Raw genomic sequence first — 24,234 nt, 5'->3', positions numbered from 1 at the left:
AGCTGTCAGTGCCTCCCTACCAGCCGGACGAGAAATTCTGAGGCAAGATGGGTCAGGCCAGGCTGCGGAGACGGTCAGGCAAGGCACTGCTGTGTAGCCCGGCTGGATTTAAGTTTGGGTATGAAGAAGAGAAAGAAAGGGAGGGAAAGAAATTAGTCAAGGCAAGAAAGGACAAAGGGAGTTCTAAGGTTGTATTCAAAATGCTTTTTAAGTCCTTTTGGGGGTGGTCTGCAAGGAATTGTTGAGTGAATGGTACATTCTCTCTGATTAGGTCTGAAAACGATAGGGTACAAATCAGCTCAAGTTGTAGAACACAGATTTTTTGGGGGTAGGCACTGCTCAAAGCATTTTAATTACTTTGACTTGCTCATCAAGCTTGTTTTGGTGACTGCAAGCCAGGAACTAATTAAGGAACTTTGTCATTGTCTCCATCCTGAGGTTACTTATTTGTCATTGCCCACTTCACCTCCCACCCCCAGCTAGAAATCACTTACTAAAAAATCAAAAAACTAAGTGTTTTCTAAGGGTCACATCCAGTTCTAAAATTGTATCATCCTGCTCTTTAAATTTCCTAAATAAACTATACAGACTTTTTTGAAGGAAAAAAAATCAGATATCATATATGTATGCAAATGTGATACTAGAAGTTGATTATCCTAATTGGAGAATTACTACTTTGGCAATTTGATTGTAAAATAGACAGGGAGTATAAATTTCAACCAACAGAATGTTTTGCATTTACAATGATATATATTTTTCTTATCAGCATAGAAAACTTGGAAATCGCTTTGCTTATAATGATATTTGTTAAAAATTAAAGATTGGACTCCTACAGCAAATATCTCATAATTCAGGAACATTTCCCCCTTAAATGGACATTTAATTTGACAGACATTTAAATTGCGCTTTGGTCATATGTACAGATTTCAGCAATGTCAGCACAGATCAGTGGGTGTAAAAACGGATGGATCTGTACCTGGAGGGAGGGCGATTAGGGTATTCATAATGCTATTGACTAGGAAGACAATGGAATATACGGTGGCATGGAGACAGGTTTTTCAAACTTCCGTTCAAAAAACGTTGGCGAACTTCCAGAAGAAATTGATTCACAATCACAACAGAAGAGTTTTTCTAAGTCGCAATTCTTTGGGAAAATATAAATATGATCATATATGGGGCATTTAAAGAATGAATGACATTCCTTATGCAAAGGAAAAGAAATAACAATAATAAAATCATCCTCAGTGAGGATGTGGAAATGCAGCCAGCCTCTGTCTTGTTGATGTAGCCTACCTTTTCATGCAAGTTGAGAATATCAGATTCTCAGCGCAGCACTAACGCTCCTGCTCATTGGTAGCAATTCTTCTCAGCTTGGGTGTTCAGGCATAATTGCTTTACATATACACAAGCCCCATTTCACTTATTTCCTGAGTGTATTTTTATTTATTGATGTGCTTCCAATCTTTTTTAAAGGGTATAAAATAACAATAAGCATTTTTCTAGCCCTACACACATATGTACAAGTGTCAACATACACTCTGATGATATTTTTCACTTTGGGGAAATAAAAAGCAGATTTTTGAATGTATTAGAGAGCATGCTTTCAGCACAATCTCTTTCAGCATCATTTTTAGTGCTTGCCAAGATGAAAATCATTCGCTGTTGACACCATCATGTTACCAGTATCATTTTCTTGTGATCAGAGGATGTTAAAGCCTGCAGGACCCAAGAGATAATTTTCTGGAGTCCTGAGATTCTATTGGGTCACTCCTTGCAAATACTTTTTGATTCAATTCATTCAGAGTATAGATTTGATTAAAGAGGAAAATGTTGGAGGAAAATTATTCTATAGCCACTTTCTCATTAAGAATGAAAAGGTAAGTCTATGTAAAATTCCACTTTTTCAATCAGTGTTAATTTTCTAAAAGAACTCATGGTGTTAATAATTTAGTGCTGTGCTTACAAGCTTCAAACCTATTGATTTTAATTGGAGGTCTGCATCTAAAAGGAAGATAGGCAGTGAGGAAATCAATTTTGTTTTAATCCAATGCATTTTAATAAGCATGCTAAAGAGTCACCATAACATTACCCGTGATAGTTCGATATTTGCTGTAACAGTCACTGCCTGAGATTCTAACCAAAGGTGCTTATTTCTGAGAGTACTAGAATGACATCCTTTTGTTTTAGCTCTTCCATGGATAACATAAATGAGGCTCTTACTGTCCATCACTTTAAAGCGCCCTGTGTGGGTTTGATTAAATAATGGCCTGAATAAATTAGGATACCTGTTTTATCATTTATATATTAACAGAATCTTTGTCTCCCTTTCAGTGTATGGCCTTGTTCGCCTTTCCAAATGAATATTTTATAGTTAGGGCTTATTATCAATCCCAGGCCATATATATGTAACATCCTGTCTAGTCAGTAATAATCCCTCTAATTTGAACATTAATGCTCATGGTTAAACCTGACCCTGGTTGAATTGTGTATTTCTGTGTGTTTACCCCAACTGAATTAAAAGAGATGTGCAAGAGTGATAATGCATCTTGTGGCTTTTGGAGGCCTCTGATCTTGAGTGTAAAATCCAAGACGACTCCAGGACATGCTGTAGTCATGAGTTAATTGTGATGGCAGATGTGCTTCCAGCATCAGATTTGCAGATATGCCTGATATGTATCCTTATGTGTGTGGTTGCTACCAGTTCTTCTTTGTGTATATAGTTTCATATTATCTCAAGAACTGCTGTTGTGCAACCTGGTCAACTCTCCAGTTGAAATACAAAACTTCAAAATTCTAGGAAACTTTTATTATGTTAATCACATATGAGAATATGGATTAGCTCAAAATTTCATACAGATTCTAACCTCCTTTAGCTCATTGAATGTAATATCCCTTGTAGGAAAAGCCAGAAATCAAATTGCAAATGAAAGGTATACCCTCGGGCCAAAGAAATTTTCTGTAGCAGGTTCCCAGGTAAACACCCCGCAAGCGTGGAAGGGCTACAGTGTATAAAGTACTGCACCAGGTACTGCGAGTGTCCCAGGTGGGGGTGGGAGAGAGCCCTTTTCTTAATGAACTTACTGTTCAAAATAGGAACATCATGGCAGGGAAAGGTAGTGTGAGCTTAACAAAATGGGTGCACTGCTGGGCGTAAGTAAAGGGCATTGGGAGCCAGAGGATGAAGCAATAGATTCCTCTAGGATATTGGGAAGAGTGTTTGATTGTGTTTGATCGGCTTAATCAAAGACTCAAGCGATATACTGAAATGGAGAAAGAAAAGCAGGATATTGTAGACTGAGAAAATGGCTAGAGTCAAAGGCTCAAAAATAAGGAAGTAAAGTCATTCCCGAGTGCAGCATTGCATTTAAGTTTGTGCTTGTAGGCTATTATCTCCTGAAGTTTTGGACTTGAGATATCCTAAAACATTCCTGGAATTTTCCCTTTGGGCTCTTTGTTTTGTTGGCCATTCAAGCTGTGTTTATGGTGAAGTGTAACTATGTTACCTTCTGAATGCTTTCTGGATGAACATATCTCACAATTAGAGGGAGACGAATAGGACCTTCAGTCTTGTACCTGTTCAACTCCTAGCTCTGCTCTACTCCCTTAGGGACCATCTCTCATATATAATAGGATGTGGCCGGAGTGAGGAACCGAAAATAGTCTAGAGTGTGCCTCACTTTACCACTTTGTGTCTATCCTGGGCTTTTAGGTCCGCTTCATGGCAGTCTCAGAGCTGCGACTTGAATGCAGTCTACTAGTGATTTTCATTTTCTTACTGGAAAAACAGGACTATATGTATTCTTCTCCTCAGCCACTGTATGCTGGGATAGAACTGGCTGTGCGATCAGTGCCAGCCCATCTCCTACCTTATGGTTCAAAACTAGTGCTGGTGACTACAAGTGAGAAAGGGGGACCATCCAAGGGGGTTGGCTTGGATTCACACAGCTTCAGAACGGCAAGGAATTTAGAGATCATGGAGTCCACTGCTCTCCCTCATTCTACAGATGGTGAAGCCAACATTTAGTTGCTGATTTCTTCTCATTTCCGGGCTAAGCAAAATGAAGCCAATTTTGCCTGACCTCTCTGTTCTCTTCCCCTCCACAATATTTATAAGAAGGCAGCCATCCTTTTTCTTTTGGAATGGCTGTAAGGACAGAGAGGCAAGAGTTCAATGTTGCAATGGAATTTGCATCCAGCACTTATTATGATGCTTGCTTTAACTTTTGGCTTATGGAGAGAAGCATGCGATCCTTTGCACGACGGCTTCCTTTCCTTATCCATGGATATAATTAAAGGTTTAAGAAACCTAAGATCCTACAGTTAGTCAGAAAGGCAAAATTAGTTGTTTCCTTTCACTTAAATGGTCTGAGATCCAAGGGTGATTTATCTGGCTGAACAACATATCTGCCATTTCAACTCTCAATTAAAATAACAGGAATGTAAAGACCTTCAGACCTGGGAAATACAGCTAATAAAAATGCCACACATTATGAAACTGTTTCCCGCCTGAGGATTTCTAACATGGAGAAAATGTGGTTAAATTTATTCTCCGTGCTGTATGATATCTCTTTAGAAAAATGTGGTATACAGTAAAGTGACAATAGAATCAAAGAAATGTCTCATTCTTCTTTACCCCAGTGGGAACTGAAGTGTCTTACATATGTAAAGAACTGTATTCTTCACATCCCAGAATGTGTCCTGCTTGCTTCATTGTAAAGAGAAAATGGAAGTTAAGAGGCAGAGGACTCTCTTATCTCTCGAGTAGGAGGAATTAAGATGAAGGAATATTATCAATTATTCTATTGTTCTTAAAGATGAAGTAGACTCAAAATTACTAATCAGGAGAAACTCCTCAAGCTGCTATGTTATTCTTGCAGCTATGTCAAAATCTTTTGTAATAAATGTAATGAAGTTATCCTTTACGAAAATATTTGCAGTCTTAGTATTTTTCCTAATGAGATGCATTTAAAAATAGGAATAATAAAATAAAGGGAGATGAATAAGTACTTATAAATTTAATCTTCTTTCTGCTTTATGAACACATTTTTCTTGTTGCTATGTACAATATTGCTGAAAGTTTAAACGGTTGTCTTCAGAGTATAAACCAATACTTTGTGAAACCTGTGACTTCACGCTTTGCCATTCAAATAAAGGGTTGTAGTGCTGGCCTCATCCATCTCAAAATGGCCTTTTAAGTGGGTGGCTAAAGAAAGAGTCTCAAGTGTGTCTTGGTGGAATGGTCTCTGATGGCCGCAAGGAAAGTCACGGTTGTTACAATTGTGTTTCTGACTGCGTTTCTTTCCTCTCATTGCACACATGTAAAATCTGACAATTTGACCGATACTTTGTGGTACAAAGGCAAGTTACAGTAACCTTTGAGAGAGGCAACAATGTGAGTACAGTATAAAAATAGATAAACTGAGAACATTTTCTATACACACTTAAATATTTTGAGCTCTTATAAACGTGGAAATATGAACTTACACAAATGACCACCTAATGGAATCTGATCTCAGGCCATGTATGTCATGTTCAATTTGAGACATACACTGACATACTTAATTTTTATCCTAGTTCTTATTCTGTTGTGTGCAACATATTGTCAAGTTAAGTGTTTTGCTCCAGAGATGTAAACCACAGAAGCCTCTTAAGGATTTCATACAATTGTATCAGATATTGATAATATGAACCTGAGGTTGTGCAAAGTAGAAAAATATTCTGTTATCATCACATTCTTACAGAATTTTTTTTTTTATTTTTTTTTAATTTTATTTTATTTTTTTTATTTTAAGGATAAAAGGAGGGAAACATTAACAGACATACAACATTTTACAACATATCACAAGCACAATACAGACAATACAGAGTTACAAACAAAGTGGTAGGGAATTAACAATGGTGGTTGTATTACATATTGATATCTTCAAAGTGGCTTCTCATGAAAACAGATATAGACATGCAATACTGGTCAACCAAAGACTCATTGACAGTTTCTTTCAGCATAGAAACAGCAGATAGAAGAACAACCATGTTATCTATCCTCTTACAGAATTTTTGAAAAAATCATGAAAAATTTGTTTTAACCTCATTATTAAAGGAATATGAGTATTTATATGGTTGCTTGAACATTTCTAGTCTACATAAAACCTATCACAAAATTAACAACTGATGTTAAATATTATTTTTATTCTTAGAAATATTTATTACTTTTTTATGGACAAAACTGAAAATCTTAGTGTTCAAGGTTAATGAAGTCTAAACATTTCTGATAGCGTTGAGACTGAACCTGTTGGCTTCCTGATGTTAGATTCCATGGGAATCATGCTATGAAATATAAACACTACTTTGCCTCCCATACTGAAGAGCCTAGTGAGTTATAGCACAGTTACCTGGGAAAAGTGGACCAAATATAGTAACCTTGACAAAGAGTCAAGATGATGTGCAGATTACTTTTCTTTAAGATTTTGAAGTGAAATATGTGGTGGTACGGGGGTCAGTCAATTTCATATTGATTCAAAAATTATCTGAAATCATATCATTTAGGACAACGTCTCCCTGACATTCATGCCACAACCCCTCCCACAGCCCCTGGTGACCACTGTTCTACTCTCCAGTTCTATGAGATAAACTTTTTTGGATTCTCCATATGAGAAAGAACATACAGTCCTTGTCTTCCTGTCTTTAGCTTGCTTCAATTAACATAGTGTCCTCCAGGTTCTTCCATGTTTTGGCAAATGATTGGACAAAGGATACAAAATTTTGGCATTCTATATTGCTTCTCACCATCTTTCTACCTGTACCATCATTTTGGCATAAGTGACCTTAAATTTCATAGCTTGTATTAGGTGATACTCACTTAGGGTACAGTAGTCATAGAGTAAATGTTTATTGTTGATAGCAGTGATAAGGAGTTGGATTGAATGACTTCTTTGCGTCCTTCCAGCTCCAAAGCCTCTGACTGAGGGCAAATAAGTTGTGCATGGATGATATCTAGTACTTAATAAGATAGTGTTCTATATTCTTGAGCTGAGTGATGCTAAGGAAAATACAAGTATTGGCTTTTTTTGGTACTAGGAATCAAACTCAGGACCTTGCGCTTGCCAGGTAGATGCTTGTGCAACCGAGCTATATCCCCAGCCCCAACTATTGATTTTGAAGCACTTTTTTTCTGGCAGTAATTTTTTAGGCAATGTTCTTAGAAAGCAAGTGAAAAATCTTACCATAGCTGACTGTAATAGAACAGTAATTTAATCCGAGCTTTGTGGAGCCAGGTGAGGATAATCTGTTTTTATACGAATTCTACTTGTTAGATGGCAGGTAATAGTATACACATGGGAGTAATCCAGAAAAACATTTCTTCTCTAGCTTGAGAAGACTAATCTGAGCGATTTAAAGAGGTAGTCAACTCGGCATTTGTTTACCTTTTAGTACATTGTTAGGATGAAGTTTTTTGTTACTTACTGCATGCCACTCCTAGAGTTATCACTTGAGAATTTGAAGGGAGTAAGAGCTCCTTGTTTCTAAGCCTTGACCTTAGGAGAATTTCCTTTAATCCCTCTCCTCATCAAGGTATCACTGATAGCACAGGCCAGCCTTCCTACAGTGCGAGAAGTTATCGCTGAGAGTATTCATAGTCCGGACTTCATTAATGTAGAGACAAGTAGAAAGCATAGTGAATTCAGCCTTGCTCAGCTTGGTTCTGAGCGCTTGGAAGTTATCTCAGAACACCTGTGCTCAACCCTTCTTGGTCAGATTCTCTGCAAAATCTACCACCTTTCCTTAATCTTATGGGGTGTGGTAAAATGTATGGTGAATGTTAATGTTTTTTTAAAAAGTAATTGCAGTGAAAGACATTGCCATTAAGCCCACCGCCAAATATTCCCCGGACTTTAAGCACATTTCTTGCATCATTTTTGCCATTTTCTGAAGCAGTTCTGGAAGCCCTCTTTCATGAGTGTCTTTACAAGATGTGATAAAAGAAATTACAGTGAACACTGCTGCCGAGCCATCCACCAGGAAGGCAAGCTCATAAAAGCATAGTGTGTCCTTACCTACCTCACTGACAAGATCTGGCACCATGCAACCTCTGGCTTTTCCCTAAAGTCAAAATAACCATAAGAGATAAACTTTTTGAATTGACTAAGGCCAAGGCAGCCCAGAACTGCTTTGGAAAGAGGCAAGAATGACTGTAATACATTTTAAATATTTACCGTAGTTTTTAATCATACTGCTTAATATGTTTTCTCGCTTGGTCCCAGGCTGAACATATTACTTCGCTCAGATTCAAAGAAACATAGTCTTCATCTGTGATTTCCACCCCTTTGGCTTTGCAGATCTTCACTGTGCTGGAACCCCAAGTCTAACTGTAATTCTGTCTATATTCTTGTTCCTTTTGGCCGCTTATTCCTAATAGTGTCTCTCATTTTCTTTCTTTCTTTCTTTTTTTTCCAGTAGTGGAACTGAACTCTGAGCTTTCCCACTGAGTCACACTCCCAGCCCTTTTTAAAAAATATTCTTTTTGAGACCTAGGTTCCAAAAGCTGTTAAATTGCCCAGGCTGTGCTCAAACTTGGGGTCCCTCTGCCTCAGCCTCGCAGAGTGCTAGGGTTATAGGCCTGGGATAACACTGTGCCTGCTTGGACCCATTTTCTACTGCTAACTAGATCTAAACCTTTAGTTGGCTCTTAATTACAAAACTCTGTTATCAATTACATCTTAACCTATAGAAAATACATAGATGATATTGGGTAGGAACAATTTTTAAAGTGCTTACACAGAGGGATTTGATATATTGTTTTTGTTTTGTAAAATATTATGGAACTAGTCTTGAGAAAAAATTGCTGATTTTAGAAGTGTTGCAAACTTAATTTCAACACACACACATACATATATACCAAAATCCTGTTGGTTTTATTTTCATTTCCTAGCTGTTCACTTTTGTGTACAGAATTAGATAAGACCCATATGCTTGTCTGGGAAAAAGAGCTATAATGACTTCTCCATAATCAAGGATACATATTTCACATCTGTCTTCTCAGGGGTTCCCAAACGCTGATCTCAGTACAGTACTGGTGCCAAAATGACTGCACAGAAATCATTAGGTACACTTAAAAAACACTGTCGGGGAGGGGATGGGAAGGGAATGAGAAAAAGAATTAAGATGTGTCATGTCCACGTACCAACTCTCTCTGAGGAATGTAATCATTATGCATTGTAAGCGTGTAGTAATAAAAACTAAAATAGAATAAGACAAAAGAATACCAAGAAAATACTGATTGTGGGTCCCTAATCGTAGGTGTTGTGAATCAGTAGCTTTTGGAGGAAGCTTAGGTAGCTGCATTTTAAATTAACTCAGGTGATCCTAATGCACAGCGCAGATTGCCTTGCACTTAGGGAAACTTTAAGAGGTTTTTCGCTGTTTCTGTGGTTTGAGAAACCAAAAACCTTCTTTCATCTGCCCCTGACTTTACACAGAGAAAAGCAAGATGATCACCTTACATATTTCTCCTTTAGCCTTTGTGAGAGTATTTCCGTTTGCAGCAGTGTACCTGTAGGTGAAGGGTATATACACATTGAAGCCAAAGAACAGGTAAAGAAGCTCAAGGACTTCAAGGAAATATTGTATATATTTATGTGGCATATTTGTGAATGTCTTAAAATGGGTCTGTGAAGTTTTCACATTCATAGACCCATTTTTGTGGGTTGGCCATGTAGAAATCACCTACCATTATTTGTAAATTAATATGAAATTCACTTAGTTCCTGTTTGCTGCCACAGAACTTAGAACACTGTTATAGGCTATCGGTTTGAGAAAGCACTGTATAGACATAGTAGAAAATTGTAAGTTTTTAGCAGAGGTAGAAAAATTAGCAATTATAATATTCTTAAAAGAATAATTGACTGGGTAGAGAGGGTGCTGACTTGATTTCCCCTTAGTCTCCAAAGAGAAGTCTCCAAGAAGTGATTTGGGAAGTCTGAATCTTTGTATTAGGTGCTTTTTATTTTATTTTATTTTATTTTTGGTACCAGGAATTGAACTCAGGACCTTGTGCTTACCAGGCAGGCGCTTGTGCTCCTGAGTTATATTGCCAGCCCTAGGAGCTTTTTAATTATATTACTTGAGATGTTTGTCTTTTTTTTTTTTTTTCTGGTTCTGAGGATTGATGCCAGGGCCTTTGCACTGAGATACATGCAGCTTTTTAAAAATATCTTGAGACGGGTTTCACTAACTTGCTAAGTTGTTGTTCCAGGCAGGGCTCAAATTTGTGATCTTCCTGAGTCATCTTCATAGAGTGCTGGGATTATAGGCCTGCATCATCACCTCTGGCTTGTTTACGTCTTATTCACTTAAATTGTGTCCTTGTACTAAAAACAAGAAAGAAATCTGTCTTTATTAAGGATATTTAGACTACTTGTTATAAGATAGTAAAGGGAAAATTAGAACTTGGCTATTATCTATCAGGAATCCTGGAGCTGTCAAGTACGGCAGGAACCTCAACCCCAGTTAGGAAAGTGAGTTTAACTACTGAAAACTTATTTTCATGATTCATTTCACTGTGAAAAGGGTATATTGGGCATAAGTTTTAGACCCACAATAAAAGAGTAGGGAGCACAAACACTGTGCAAGTGGTAGGTTTTTCTCTTTTTCTGTCTCCAGCTTGCTGTTCCTCGACTTGAAATTGTCAACTGTATTGATGACTTAGGATTCACTTCAGAGCTTCCTTAAAAATGAAAAGTGTGACTTGGTTTTTAAATCTTTGATTTACATATTTGCAGGAACCTATTTATTATAGAAGCAAGGAACAGCTGTATCTTCCCTGGGGTTGATCATTTCAGTCAAATCCTTTTAAAACACTAATTGGGAAGATTAGGATTTAATTTTTGTTTCTTAACAACAGAAGATTCTTGTTTCAAAGTTAATGAACATACATACTTCCCCGAGTGTATCAGAAGGTACGTGCTATGTGGTTTTTAATCAATGGTGTGTTTCCACACTTGAGAATTGTGATGTAGTTGTATCACAGATCTGTCCACTGAATTTGGGAAGTTATAGAGAGACGAATCTATCACCAAGGCATTGTATATTTTTACCAAAAGATACTAGAAAAACAAAGCCATCACCCAAAGCAGGATGAGGTAACTGTGGGTTAGCCACTATGTAGTAGTAATCACAATGATGTATATACAATGTCTGCATAAAAGAAGACACCAAGGAAACCAGTAATTGTGGTATTGAAGTTTTTGAGAAGGTATTATAGCAAAATGTGAGCCTTAAAAGGACATTGCAACCTATTTTAAGTCTGCAACTGTCACTAAAGCCCCTATAGGAAATTTAATATTTTTTTCCACCTAATTTGTGGAGGTGTGTGTGTATGGGGGAGGGGTATACATGGATCTTGCAATATCCAAAAGACTCCTACACAGAAAGTGCAATGAAAACAAAACCAATCAAGGAGAATGGGTGAAGTTTATAATGTAAATAGGGGTTGTACAGACTGTATTTCAGGCAGGTCAGGAAATGAGAACTTGCTGAAATTCTATAAAAGCATCAGTAAGTTTTGAAGTCATCTCAAAAAGAACAAGTTTACTGGAGTAACACTGTCTAATTAAGGATCATGGTACAAAGAAATTGACAAGAGAAAAATACTTTTATGGCCTCTGTCTAATAAGATATAAGGGACATGGTAATTTCATAACTGTCTCCTGAAATTGATGATGAGGTGAAACTAGATAAAATTACAGCAAATGAACAGATATAATAGGTCCAATTGACAAAGTAGGTTATAGATAGCTCACCAGAGCTAGACAGCATCCTCTTGTATTTCAAAGGAATTCAAAGTAAATTTTAGGCTAATAGAGCATTTAAGAATAATCTAATGATGTGCCTTTTGGAGAGGCTTGGAAATCTTGGGTTTCTACTTGATCAGCAGTATATCTTTAGCAATGTATATTTAAGTGAAGATGAAAAAGATTATCTCATGAGAGTTCAAAGAAATGTTATTTTGTACCTAGGATGGAACTCAGGGCCCCTCACAAGCTAGGTCAGCACTTTACCATTGAGCTATACCCACAGCCCTTTTAACATTTTTATTTTGAGATAGCATCTCACTAGGTTGTACAGGCCAGACTTGAATTTGCAATCCTCCTGCTTTAGCTTCTTGATTAGCTAACATTATGAGCTTGTGTGATGTCCAGCTGGGAGTAAAATATTAATTCAAATGTGTATATTGCAAGATGAAGGCAATTCCTGTATGAGGATACATGGTAGATTTAAAAAATCTAAAGTCATACCTATATAGTTGTTAACGTGAAAAACTTATGCTTGATTCCAAATTTTATTTTAGAAAGGCATTTAATTATTCTTGTTCCCCATTATGAACTGAGTTGTAAAAGTTCATATTTATATACAGTTGTTTGTTTGTTTTGTTATTTTGAGACAGCTCCCTATATAGTTCAGGGTGGCCTTGAACTCACTGTGTAACCCAGGCTGGCCTCAAACTCCCAGTGATCCTCCTGCCTCAGCCTCCTGATATTATATATATATATATATATATAAATTATTATTTTAATTGAAGAAATTAATGGCCACTGCATGATAATTGGTTACATGTATACCATATGTAGCAAACTGTGGTAGTTAATGTTTTCACCTCCTTAAACCCTTTTTTAAAAAATTTGATCAATCTGTAATGATTGTATATATTTATGTGGCACAGTGTGATATTTCAATGTTCATGTGCATTATGTACTGATCAAATCAGGGTAATTGACGTTCCCATTTTCTCATCATTACCCTGAGTTCCCCTTTCCTGGGTGTTCACAGAATATGTAAGAAGTTATTGTGAGTCATAGTTACCCCACTTGTTTGGACAGCACGGGAGCTTACTCCTTTCTCTGTGTGTGTAACTCATCATCCAACCCACCACCATCTCCACTCTCCCCTTTGCCGGCCTCTAGTTATCATTATTATACCTTCCAATCACTTTTTTAAAACAGCAACATCTGAAGGCGAACCTGTAGAATTTGTCTTTCTTCCTCTGATTTGTTTCATCTGGCATGCTTTCCTCTAATTCCACCCATTTTGCTGCAAATGATATCACTTTTTTATGGCTGAAAATATTCCTATTCTATTCTATTCTATTCTATTCTATTCTATTCTATTCTATTCTATTCTATTCTATTCTATTCTATTCTATTCTATCCTATCCTATCCTATCCTATCCTATCTACCAGCATGTATTTATCACATTTCTTTTATCCACTCACCCTTTAATGGGCATCTAGGTTGGGTCCATATTGGCTTTTTTGTTTCCTTGTTTGTTTAGTTTTTTGAGACAGGGTCTCACATGTATTTCAGGCTGGCCTTGAATTCACTACATGGCCCAGGCTGGCTTCCAACTCATGGCCCTCCTCCTGTCTCAGTCTTCCAAGTGCTAGGCTTGTGCCACCACGCCCAGCTATTCCATATCTCAAGTATTCTGAGTCTCCCTCTCTCTCTTTATAGGTCTGGAATTCTGGGGTGTTCTACCACTGAGCTTTACCCCCAGCCCTTTAAATATTTTTTTTATTGTTTTGAGACAGGGTCTCACTAAATTTTCCATGCCAACTTTGAGCTTATGACCCTTCTACCTCAGCTTCCCAAGTAGCTGTGACAACAGGTGTGTACCACTACACCTGGCCAAGTGTCTCTTTGATATGTTGGTGTCATTTCTATGAATATATACCCAGATACAAGATAACTGGATCATACGACAGATGTACTTTTAGTTTCTTGAAAAACCTTAATACTGTTTTCCATAGTGGCTGTACTCATTTACGTTCCCCTGGCAGCTGATGAAGTTGAACAGTTTTTCACTAAGCTGTGGACTGTTTAAATTTCTCCTTTTGAGACGTGTCTATTCATAGCCTTTGCCCATTTTAATTGGATTTGTTATTTGTTCCTGGATTGTTCTGTTCCTTATATGTCCTGGATATTAATCCCTTGTGAAATGAAGTTTTCAAATATTTTCTTCCCAGTATGTTGTTTCTTTTGTTGTGCAGAAGTTTATTCATCTGATATAATTTCATTTGTCTATTTTTGCTTTTGATCCCTGTGATTTGGGGGGAAGTTCTTAGTAAAAGTCATGGGATCGTATTTCAGACAAAATAAGAGCATTACGTACAAATAGGATCCCAAGTTTAGAAAAAGAAGATGTATGTCCTCCAATGTTTTGCGGTGTTCTCTATTATTTAGACAGTAGTTGGGAAGTGCAGAGGTGCTGAGTTGGAGATAGAGAAGGAGCATTAAATGGTAATGTTAGCCAGGCATGGTGGTGCATGCCTACCTATAATCCCAGCACTCAGGAGGCTAAGGCAGGAGGATCACTATGAGTTCGAGGCCAGCCTTGGCTACAAAGTGAGTTCAATGCCAGCCTGAACTCAGGCAAAAAAAAGGTAATGTTGGCAGAATTGTAGAATGTTAAATGCTTTACTTTAGTTTAAGTAAGGTATTCTATCACTAATGATATATTTGCATTAGTGTGCCAACTATGTGACGTCAGCTGCTTCATTACAAAATGTGCTTGGTCCTTTTTTAGATCCCAGAGTCCACATTTGCTCCATGGGGTTGTTTATGGTAGCAGGATCAGTTAAGCCCAAGTTACTGTTGGTGATCCGGTAGAGTATGGACTACCTGGCTGTTTGGGCTTACAGTGGTTGTGAGAAAGCAAATGTGGCATGTCAAAGAGTTTGTAGGCCTTAAAACAAATCAAGAAAGCTGGGTGTGATGGTGCATGCTGTAATCCCAACACTAAGGAGGCTGAGGCAGGACAATTGCCTTGAGTTTGACGGTAGCCTGGGCTACACAGCAAGACTTCGTCCCAAAAAACAAAACTAAAAAAAAAAAATCATATATTTAATCGTACTAAATAATATGTATGATTAAAAATAATAAATCTAAAAACCTTTGCAAAAGTGTTTTCTTATGTGATTTATATTCTTTCATTTAATAATTTTGATTCAAAGATCAGGCATGGTGGTGCACACCTCTATTCCCAGCACTCGGGAGGTTGAGGCAGGAGGGTTGCTGTGAGTTCAAGGCCAGCCTGAACTACATAGCAAAATCCTGTCTCAAAAAGACAAAAAACAATTAACAACAAAACCAAAATTTTGATTTGAAACGTTTGCTTCTTTTCTCTTTTTACTCCTTCTTTTAGAATAATATAGCTGATCCAGAAGAACTATTCACAAAATTGGAACGCATTGGAAAAGGCTCATTTGGAGAAGTTTTCAAAGGAATTGATAACCGTACCCAGCAAGTGGTTGCTATTAAAATCATAGACCTTGAGGAAGCCGAAGATGAAATAGAAGACATTCAGCAAGAAATAACTGTTCTGAGTCAGTGTGACAGCTCCTATGTAACAAAATACTATGGATCATATTTAAAGGTAATGTGTGTGCTGCATTAAAGTCATAAGGTATTTTCATTATATTTTTCTTTAAATTCTATTTTCTGAAAGGCAATGTCTTAAATTAGGATTTGGCAGTCTTCGTCCTCCAGGCAGAATCCAATTCCATTTATAGTGCCAAATAAAGTGTTGTTAGATCTAGCAGCTGTATTCTGACTGTATCCTGGTACTTAGCTCTCCCTCTTTCCACACCTGAACTTGTGAATTGATGCAGGACCAGGAATGCAGCTGGTTCTTGAGATATATCCTTGTCAGGAAAAAGCCATCCGTCGGGGTTTCCACACACTGCCCTCAGCAGTCCAGTTGGACTCGGCCTCAGATTGATATAATATGTAAGAAGCATGTCGCATATTCCACTGAATTATGGTGGTTATTTCCACATTTCTCTCACATTAGGTTGTGAATTCCTTGATGGAAGACAGATTACCTTAGCGAGTCTGGGTTTCTGTGTCACCTTGCGCAGAGTATGAAACATCTGAAGTACATGAGAAATACAGTGATCCATTGTTATCCTTAAGGATTGAGGCCATGTCCCCCCTAAAGACACCAACATCTGCAGATGATCAAGTCCCTTATATAAAATTGTGCAATATTTGCATAGAACCTGTGTACTTCCTGCGGCATACTTTGAAGTGTCTCTAGATGACTTATGATATCTAGGATGATGTAAATGCTATTTAATAGTTTTATACTATATTATTTAGGCAATAATGAGAAAAAGTCTGAATATCTTAAGTATAGATGTAAATTTCCTTCAAATATTTTCAATCTACAATGGGTTGAATCTGTGGGTGTGGTACTTATAATAATTATACAGGTGTCACTATTTTCTAAATGGAATTAAATGGGATATTATGTATCATTCCACCACCCATGTTGGTTTTTACATGTTCAAGCATCATGAAAATAGCGGCCACTAAAGTTCCTGCAGATGAAGGTGTGTTTGTGTAATAGAAGAAAACCCTTTGGGTAGTAAAACCAAAGAGGTTTTGAGTTCCAGAGTCAAATGTCACCTTGTGTCTGCTGAACTCTAAAGAATAAATAAGTAGAAAATTCTAGCTTAGAGTTTAATTTATTTTAAAATTAAAAGTATTTCTCCCCATATTGAAATTTTACTTTTGCCTTCCAGCGTGTGCAGGGCGCATGTACGTGCATGCTTGTGTGGGGTTGCGTCTTATTGCCTTGTCTTGATGAATGTACATTTGGTGGGCCAGTTACCTCCTTTGGCCATTTTGGGCTGGTTTCAGTTTCCTACCCTGACTAGGATTCAAGCTGAGGTGCAGAAGCTCTGCTATAGGTCTCCACATAGCTCTTTCAGCTCAGATCAGTGTTGACAAAGACTGTGGGGACCTTCAGCGATCACAGAAGTGGTGATGTCTCTTTGGGATCTTCCCTGTCTGTGGCTGCTAGGGTCCTGCAATCTCATGTTCTCTTGCTGGGGAAGTCATTTGCTTGGTGCTGCATTTGACTTGTGCACATGTCCAAGATGGCAGATAAATGATTCTAGTGGAGTGGCCTTAGAGTCAAGGCCTTAAGCAAGGGCAGACATGGCCACTGGGGGCCTGAGGTGGTAATGTATCAGAGTACAAGACGCAGAGCTCTCAGCTGCAGCACTGGTAAAGGCATGCAGGAAGCGCTGCCTATCAAGCTGGTGGAGAAGGAGGATGTGGCATGCTTAAAGCTTCTTTAGGGTGTGGAGGTGCTGTGTTCTCGCTGGTGGCTGAGCTGTTGTGGATGGGTGTGAGCCAGCTTGTCATGGCGGTCTGAAGTGTGGGTAGGTGCGGTTCCGACACAGACCGTCTACCACATAGCTGCTCTCAATGGCAGCTCGCTACAGGTGTCTAGAGTGTGGGCATGCGTAGAGAGACCTTGGCTAGCGATTGCAGTGACATTGGTGGCTGAGGTGTGATGCATACAGCGCAGCCACAGAGACAGTCCAGAGTCCGGAGGACATGTTGTCTCTCAGGAGCCACTGCACTGGTATGAGGAGCGCAGGCACACACAGGGAGGCCTTGGTTCCGGACAGGGGGTGAGCCTGCTGTCTGAGGCTGTGACTCTAGGATGTGAAGCATGTGGAAGCTGTACAGCTTCAAAGCCCGGGTCTGAGCCATGGATTCTGGCATCACTTGGGAGTCAGGAGTTGGTACAGGCTTGGAGAGTGCATGTCCATTTCTTCAGGCTTCTCTTAGAGTGTCTGCTGCTAGACTGTGCTGCTGGGCCGCCCTCCTGGGCGCCCTGGCAGGACGGACTGTATAAAGTATCCCAGTAGCAACACAGAGCAGCCGAGACCAGGGGCTTCCGAGTTAGGGTGATACAGATAGCCTCAGCCTTTCTTCTTTGCTCTAGCTGTCTCTTGGTGTCTGAGGTATGCTAATCTCACCAGTCATATTTCCTGTGGGGGCTATTCTGCCTTCTTGTACTCCGCTGTGTTGCTATCGATTCTTAAATGAACTCTTGACTTTTCTCGCAGTTATTTTGGTTTGTGGATAGCTGTCTTTCTTCTTTCATCTATCTATCTGTCTATCTATCTACCAATCTGTCTCTGGGACGATAAAGACTAGTATCTCCTACTCCTCCATCTTCAGGATTTCACTTTGCCATTGCTTTCTTAACCTATCTGTATTTACTTTAGTTATTACTGGTACGTATATTTATCAAACCTCAACTTATTGTAATGAGTTAGATGAATGAGGAATGAATGCATAGAATGGATCCCTAAACAATGAAGCAGCCACCACGTCTTAACACTGTAGCAGGGGCTGAAGATATAAAAATTAAAAGCTCATTTTCACCACCAGTCCGGCATAGGACTGAAATGGTACAGTTTTATGATTAAAGTTTGTACAAATTGCAGATAAGACACAATTAAGCAAGTAGTCATTTGAATCCTTTTTTATGAAATATGAGAAAAAGGCCCCCCCAAGAGATGAATAATAATGGTAATCTGTATCCATTTTCAGCATTTACTTTTAAGTGTTAGCTGGTACTGTCATTTACTGCATACATAATTTTTGGTGCTTTGTAACATTATTTTGTATTTATGTTTGTTTCTAAAAAACTAAATTAGCAGGTTATATTCTTTTACAGGAATTTTAGGAGTAATCATTCAATTTCAATATATAGTATATATACTATATAGAAGTGTGTATACCTATACTATATATAGTGTGTGTGTGTGTGTGTGTGTGTGTGTGTGATATTTGCTTGTTTTGGTTTACTCTTTCTGGATTTAATCTGATAATTCCAGACCTACTCTAGAACAACCCAAACTCTTTCTATTTTTACGCACCTGTAACAGATAAGCTATTTTTGGTAACTCATGTCAAATATTAAATAACATTTAAAATGGTTGTTCTGTGTCATATTGAAAAGAACTACTGACATGGTGTTGAACATTTTATTGGTTACTTATAGCATTTATTTATTTATATTCAATGTTCTCATGGAGAATGTATTGCAATTGTATATTTTTTTATTTCTAGTATTTTACATTTTTAAAAAATTCCGTCCAAGACCTAACAAAGTAGTTTATATGCCCTGGTTATCCAGTAATTAATCTTTAAATAAATAAAAGCTATGTTTTTGTTTTGACCCAAATCTTGGTTGTGGATGATATACAAACTATTGCCTCAGACATTTCTGAAAGGATTAAACTGAATGATTTTTATCTCTTTTACCAATCATTAACAAATCTAGGATCAAAAGACTACTTTGAAAAACATTTTGTTTCATGATAAGAACAGAGAAATTCACAGTTGATTGACAATGATTATTTATTACCTAAACCTATTTAAAGTACATATACACATATATGTGTGTGTGTGTGTATGTGTATCTCTAATAAACAAATACATACACACAGGAAAAGAGAAATAACCTATGATTTTATAATCTTTTAATACTACCAACTCATTTATTTTTTGTTTATATTAAACCATTGTGTAACTGTGTGGACTTGCATTTTTATTCTAAATGTGATTTTCCCATCAAATATAACAGGGTTCTGTTTAATGCATTCAGCATAATCCAAAGTCACGCCCTCTTAGTGCATTAACAATCAGTGTATGTACCTTTTGTAACTCGTCCTTCCATTTCAGAAGATGGGATTTTTACAAGTGAAGTTACTTAAGTAATGTTGGATATGGGTTTTTCTCAGGTAGTTCTTACACATGTTATCCTACATAACCAAGAGCCTGCTGTAAGCTGTAGGGAAAAGTTACTGAATTTGGGAGAAACTTATATGCTCCCTAAGACTATTTGCAGTTGTAGTGATTTCCCTGAGACATGCCAAAATGAACTAGGTCTTCCTTTTGACTGAGCTCACTGTATACCTTCATTTTAAAAAGCAAGGGTAAAAACCAGACAAACACATCAGTATGACCACAGTGTTTTCCTTTCATTTTGGTTCAGTGCAGATTTTCTTGACAGACAAAATTAGTCTTTATGAAGAGTGGTAAAATAAGCAAACACTTCCCTTCTGATCTCATAATATTGGAGGAATCTTTTATAATTCTTAAATATTTTTCTAGTTCAGTGTAAATCTTAAAATGAATCTTACTCAGGCATTGAACAGAATTTGAATCATGCCTTTATTTGCTGCTGAAAATCACCTTCAGATATAAGTTTAAATAAAGGAAATATCCCTTCCCTATATGTACATATGCCACTGCCAATCTTCTTTATTTTATAAAAGAATACAATAAATGAAGTAAAATATTCCAAAATAGATTCAGTCACATAAGTGTAGCTTTAAACTTACTGTAATACATCTTTTAGGGAGCTTTGTATTAGCCTCAATTTACCAGAGATGTATATATTATGTGCCTACTCTGTGTATTATTCTGCATATTTGCCCTGGTCAATCTCACCCACTTTAATCTGACAACTTCTAAATCCATGTTTCTGATTCTTGCCCCTCTCTTCAGCTTCGGATACATATTTCTTAACTTGGCTAATATTACCCACTTATTGGTGGGCATGTAAAATCCAATAATTCTAAAACTTGGCTGGTAACATTTGAACTAGGTCTTGAGTATGATCTCGGTGGGGGTAGACATGTTAATGCAGGGCTTGGACAAGATCTCTCAACCTGGAAGAAAACAATTCAGAGGCAGAAGAGTGTCTGTCTCACTGTAGTCTAGATAAGATGATCGCTACTGTCCCTTTAAGTTCTAGAATGTCTTAAGTGCTGTGCATTTTGTTTGTTTGTGAGACAAGATCTCACTACGTAGCCTCAATTGGCCTCAAACACTCTTTGAATAGCCCAAGCTGTCCTCAAACTTTTGATCTTCCTGCTTCAGCCTCCTCAGTGCTGAAATTACAGGCATGTGCCACACACCTGTTTTATACGGTTTAAAAAAATGTAGTGGAATATAAATAACATGAAATTCACCATTTAAACCATTGTACCATTTCACTGTCACTAATACATTCACATTGTTGCATAACCATCAGCACCATTCATCTGCAGGACATCTTTACCTGTTGAAACTCTGTACCCATTAAACAATTACTCCTCAATCACCACACCTTGGAAGCCACCATTCCACTTTCTGTCTCTATCAGTTTGACTCCTCTAGCTATCTTAAGACTGGTTTAAAGAACTTTACATTCTGGTTAAAATATATTCAGTGTTATTACTGGCTATTCAATTAATACACCAGCCACTTAATTCAACATGTATATAGTACAAATGATCCTCTTTCAAATACACAGAGGGAGTATTTTGAATGGTCTTCAAGTTCACAGTAGCATTTCTTTCCTACTTTGGCCAAGTCTCTACTTTATCAGCACATAATTGGGATTCAAAGGATTCATGCTTCAGATAACAATAGTTTGAAAACTAACTTCCTACAGTTAGTGAAAGGTACATGAAGTTAATGAAAAGTGCAACTGTACAGCAGTTACTTTTTAGATGTTCTGAATTTTGGAACAATTTCTGAACCCCTGACTGAACGTCCATGTTGATGCTGAACTTTAATCTTATTCCACCAAACCATTATTCAAATCGTTCTTTTTTTAAAGTGGAGAAGTGGAGCTTTTCCACCAGAGACTTCCTATGCTTGGTTTATGGTTATGGTCTACAGTGTCTTGGCTCTTTTGGAATTGTAGATACTACCTCAGTAGTTGAAGTGACTTAAGAATCAAACCAAACAAACTTATTTGCATTCTCCAACACTGAAGTCTTTCTACAGACATCAAAGGTAGAAGCTGTTGTCATACCCAAAAATAAATGTCTGGGTTGTTTGAGATTGTTCATTTGTGACTGATGTTTTCATTGGCCCGTTTCAATGGGCTGTAGACCAGGAGCTGGAAGGACGAATCTCTGTGGGTGAAGCTTCCTTGAGCAGAGAGGAGCCTGCCAGCCAAGTGTTCCTATTCTTACCGTGTTCCCTCAAGCCTTGCTCCAGGCTCAGGCCTACCTTGTGATCTTCAGAATGTCCAGACCTATGGCCATCCTCCAGGGATGCTTGTCTCCACAAATGACGAAAGCATGTAGTCAGTGAAGCTATTAGGTAGTTTTGGTCTTCTACCTGTCACAGAGGAGTCCTAGTTGTACTGAACAGCTCATTTAATGGAAGGAAGCCTAATTTTCTGACCTAGAAATTGCTTAGATGCAACTTTAATAGCTCGGTAGTATACCCTGTTTTCTTAGGTCACATTTCAAACTTTTAACAAATACTATATGGTGACAAAGAGCGAGTTGGTAAGTTTCCATTTTGATTTCATGCAAACAAAAAACCATACGTCATTTTTAACTTGGAAAACAGGTGCTTTCATTTACACAGAGCTGCAAAACAGATTAACATGTTTTCTTTTAAGTGTCAGGTGCATGGGAAACTTTCCGAATTCACAGGGCAGGGAATCGATTGTTAGAAAGAAACTTGTGGCAAAAAGAAAGCTAATTTTAAGCATAAGCCATTGTAAGAAAGACTTTTTCTTCTCTTAAAAATTAAGGTACATCAGGTTCGTAATCCTCAGGTTCTGAGTGCCTAATTTTTCCATGTAAACACAAGGTACAAGAACCACTCCTAGAACTTCTCTTCCCTTCCCAACATCGCAGGAATTTATTTCCTCTTTTTCCCACTTTGGACATAGGACTCTCAACTGTTTCTTTCCTGAAGTCCAACTGGCCTCCTGTGAACACACAGAATGTATGTTAAGACGAGTCTGGGGCAGGGGCAGCAATTGGGAACACTGTCTGTTTTTCTTATGTATCCCCCATAGTTTCAGCATCAAGAAAGGGGAACCCTTTTGTCTTAATCAGGCCCTTCCCGCTCAGTCCATAACCCTAAGTAGGGATCTAACACCGCACTACAATGTCAACTGGGCTCTGATTCTTCCACCCTCCACTGTCTCTGAAGCACACATCATATCACTGGAGTCCCTTCTGAGCCTTCATACAGTCCTAGCCCCATGGAGATGCTTGGAAATTTTAAACTGAGCTTCTGAGTACTGCCTATGGATTTTAGAGTTTGAAGACTTCTAGCAGTAGCTTGAGAATCTTCATTCCACAGCTCCAGCTGTGAGATGAGATATGCATTTTTGGTATCCCAAGTTGAAGTATGATTCTAAATATATTTTTCCCCTAGAAAAATTTTAAGGTGTAAATAACAATGATTTTTCTGAAACTCTGTATGTTCTACTATAGATCCATTTGTGTTAAAGTTGTGTTTTAGAGGAACTGCCCCAGGAACCTAGACATTATTTTTATGGGAAAATGTTTCTTTTAAAAGTTCCAAGTATCTTATTTAAAAATGGACTTTTTGGAATGCAGTTCATTTACAACTTGGCTATTGGCAGCATAGTACAACCCAGTCCATAATGTGATATCACAAAAATTTAGAGAATACCACTGATGAAATGGTACAGAGACAGGAAGCTCTATTACTTTATGCTATAGTTTTTTTTTATTTTTTAAAACAATTATTTTAATTAACTTTTGTTTCTCACAATTTACCAAACATTTTAACAAACAGACATCCATTTACAAAATAGCGTAAGAGCAATACAAACGAAAGAGAGTTACAGACAAAGTTGTAGGGAACTAACAATGGCTATTGTATTACTTATTGTTACCTTCAAAATGGTTTCTCCGGAAAACAAATAGAGACATACAAGATTGATCAAACAAGTAATCATTAACTGTTCCTTTCTATAGAGCAATAGATGACAGTAGTACCACTATGTTAGCTACCCTGTATATACATACATACATAATTTCTCCTTCTTTCCCTTTTCTTTTCCCACACCCCAGTTGCCCTTTACTTTTGAGCATTTTCCTTTTGTTTCACAATGTCTATGATATCTCCTAGTTTAAATTAACTCTTTCAGGTTTTACACTAGTGAGACAATGCAGTGCTTGCACATGCAGGTCTGATTTATTTCACTTATGAGTATGGTTTCTAGTTGTGACCATTTCTCTATGAAAGCCTCAAGTTTATCCTTCTTTATAGCTGAGTAATATTCCATTATATAAAAGTACCACAAGTTTTTTATCCAGTCCTCAGTGGATGGACATTTGGGTTGCTTCCACAATTTAGACATTACAAATTGCACCGCTATGAACATGGGTGCACATATATCGCTGTGACATGCTGTTTTCAGATCTTCTGGGAAAATACCCAGGAATAGCTGGATTGAATGAGACCTCTAGACCTAGGAATCTCCAAACTGATTTCCACAGTAGTTTCACCAGTCTGCATTCTCACCAGCAGTGTATTAGAGTTCCTATTTCTCCACAGCCTCGCCAGCATTTGTTATTGGTTGATTTCTTTTTTTTTTTTTTT

The 24,234-nt window shown here is 37.7% G+C and overlaps 1 protein-coding gene across 1 annotated transcript in view; it reads left to right on the top strand.

The window, feature by feature from the left end:
• Positions 1 to 24,234, top strand: part of Stk26 (serine/threonine protein kinase 26) — a 58,918-nt gene that overhangs the window by 16,726 nt on the left and 17,958 nt on the right. Inside the window, exon 3 of the mRNA XM_005401218.2 lies at positions 15,194 to 15,424. Coding sequence (XP_005401275.1) covers positions 15,194 to 15,424 — 231 coding nt within the window. The remainder of the gene's footprint in view (positions 1 to 15,193; positions 15,425 to 24,234) is intronic.

Source organism: Chinchilla lanigera, unplaced genomic scaffold (assembly GCF_000276665.1).
Source record: "Chinchilla lanigera isolate Chin_1 unplaced genomic scaffold, ChiLan1.0 scaffold00072, whole genome shotgun sequence".
Lineage (NCBI taxonomy): Eukaryota > Metazoa > Chordata > Mammalia > Rodentia > Chinchillidae > Chinchilla > Chinchilla lanigera.
This window is presented reverse-complemented; position numbering and strand designations above follow the sequence as displayed.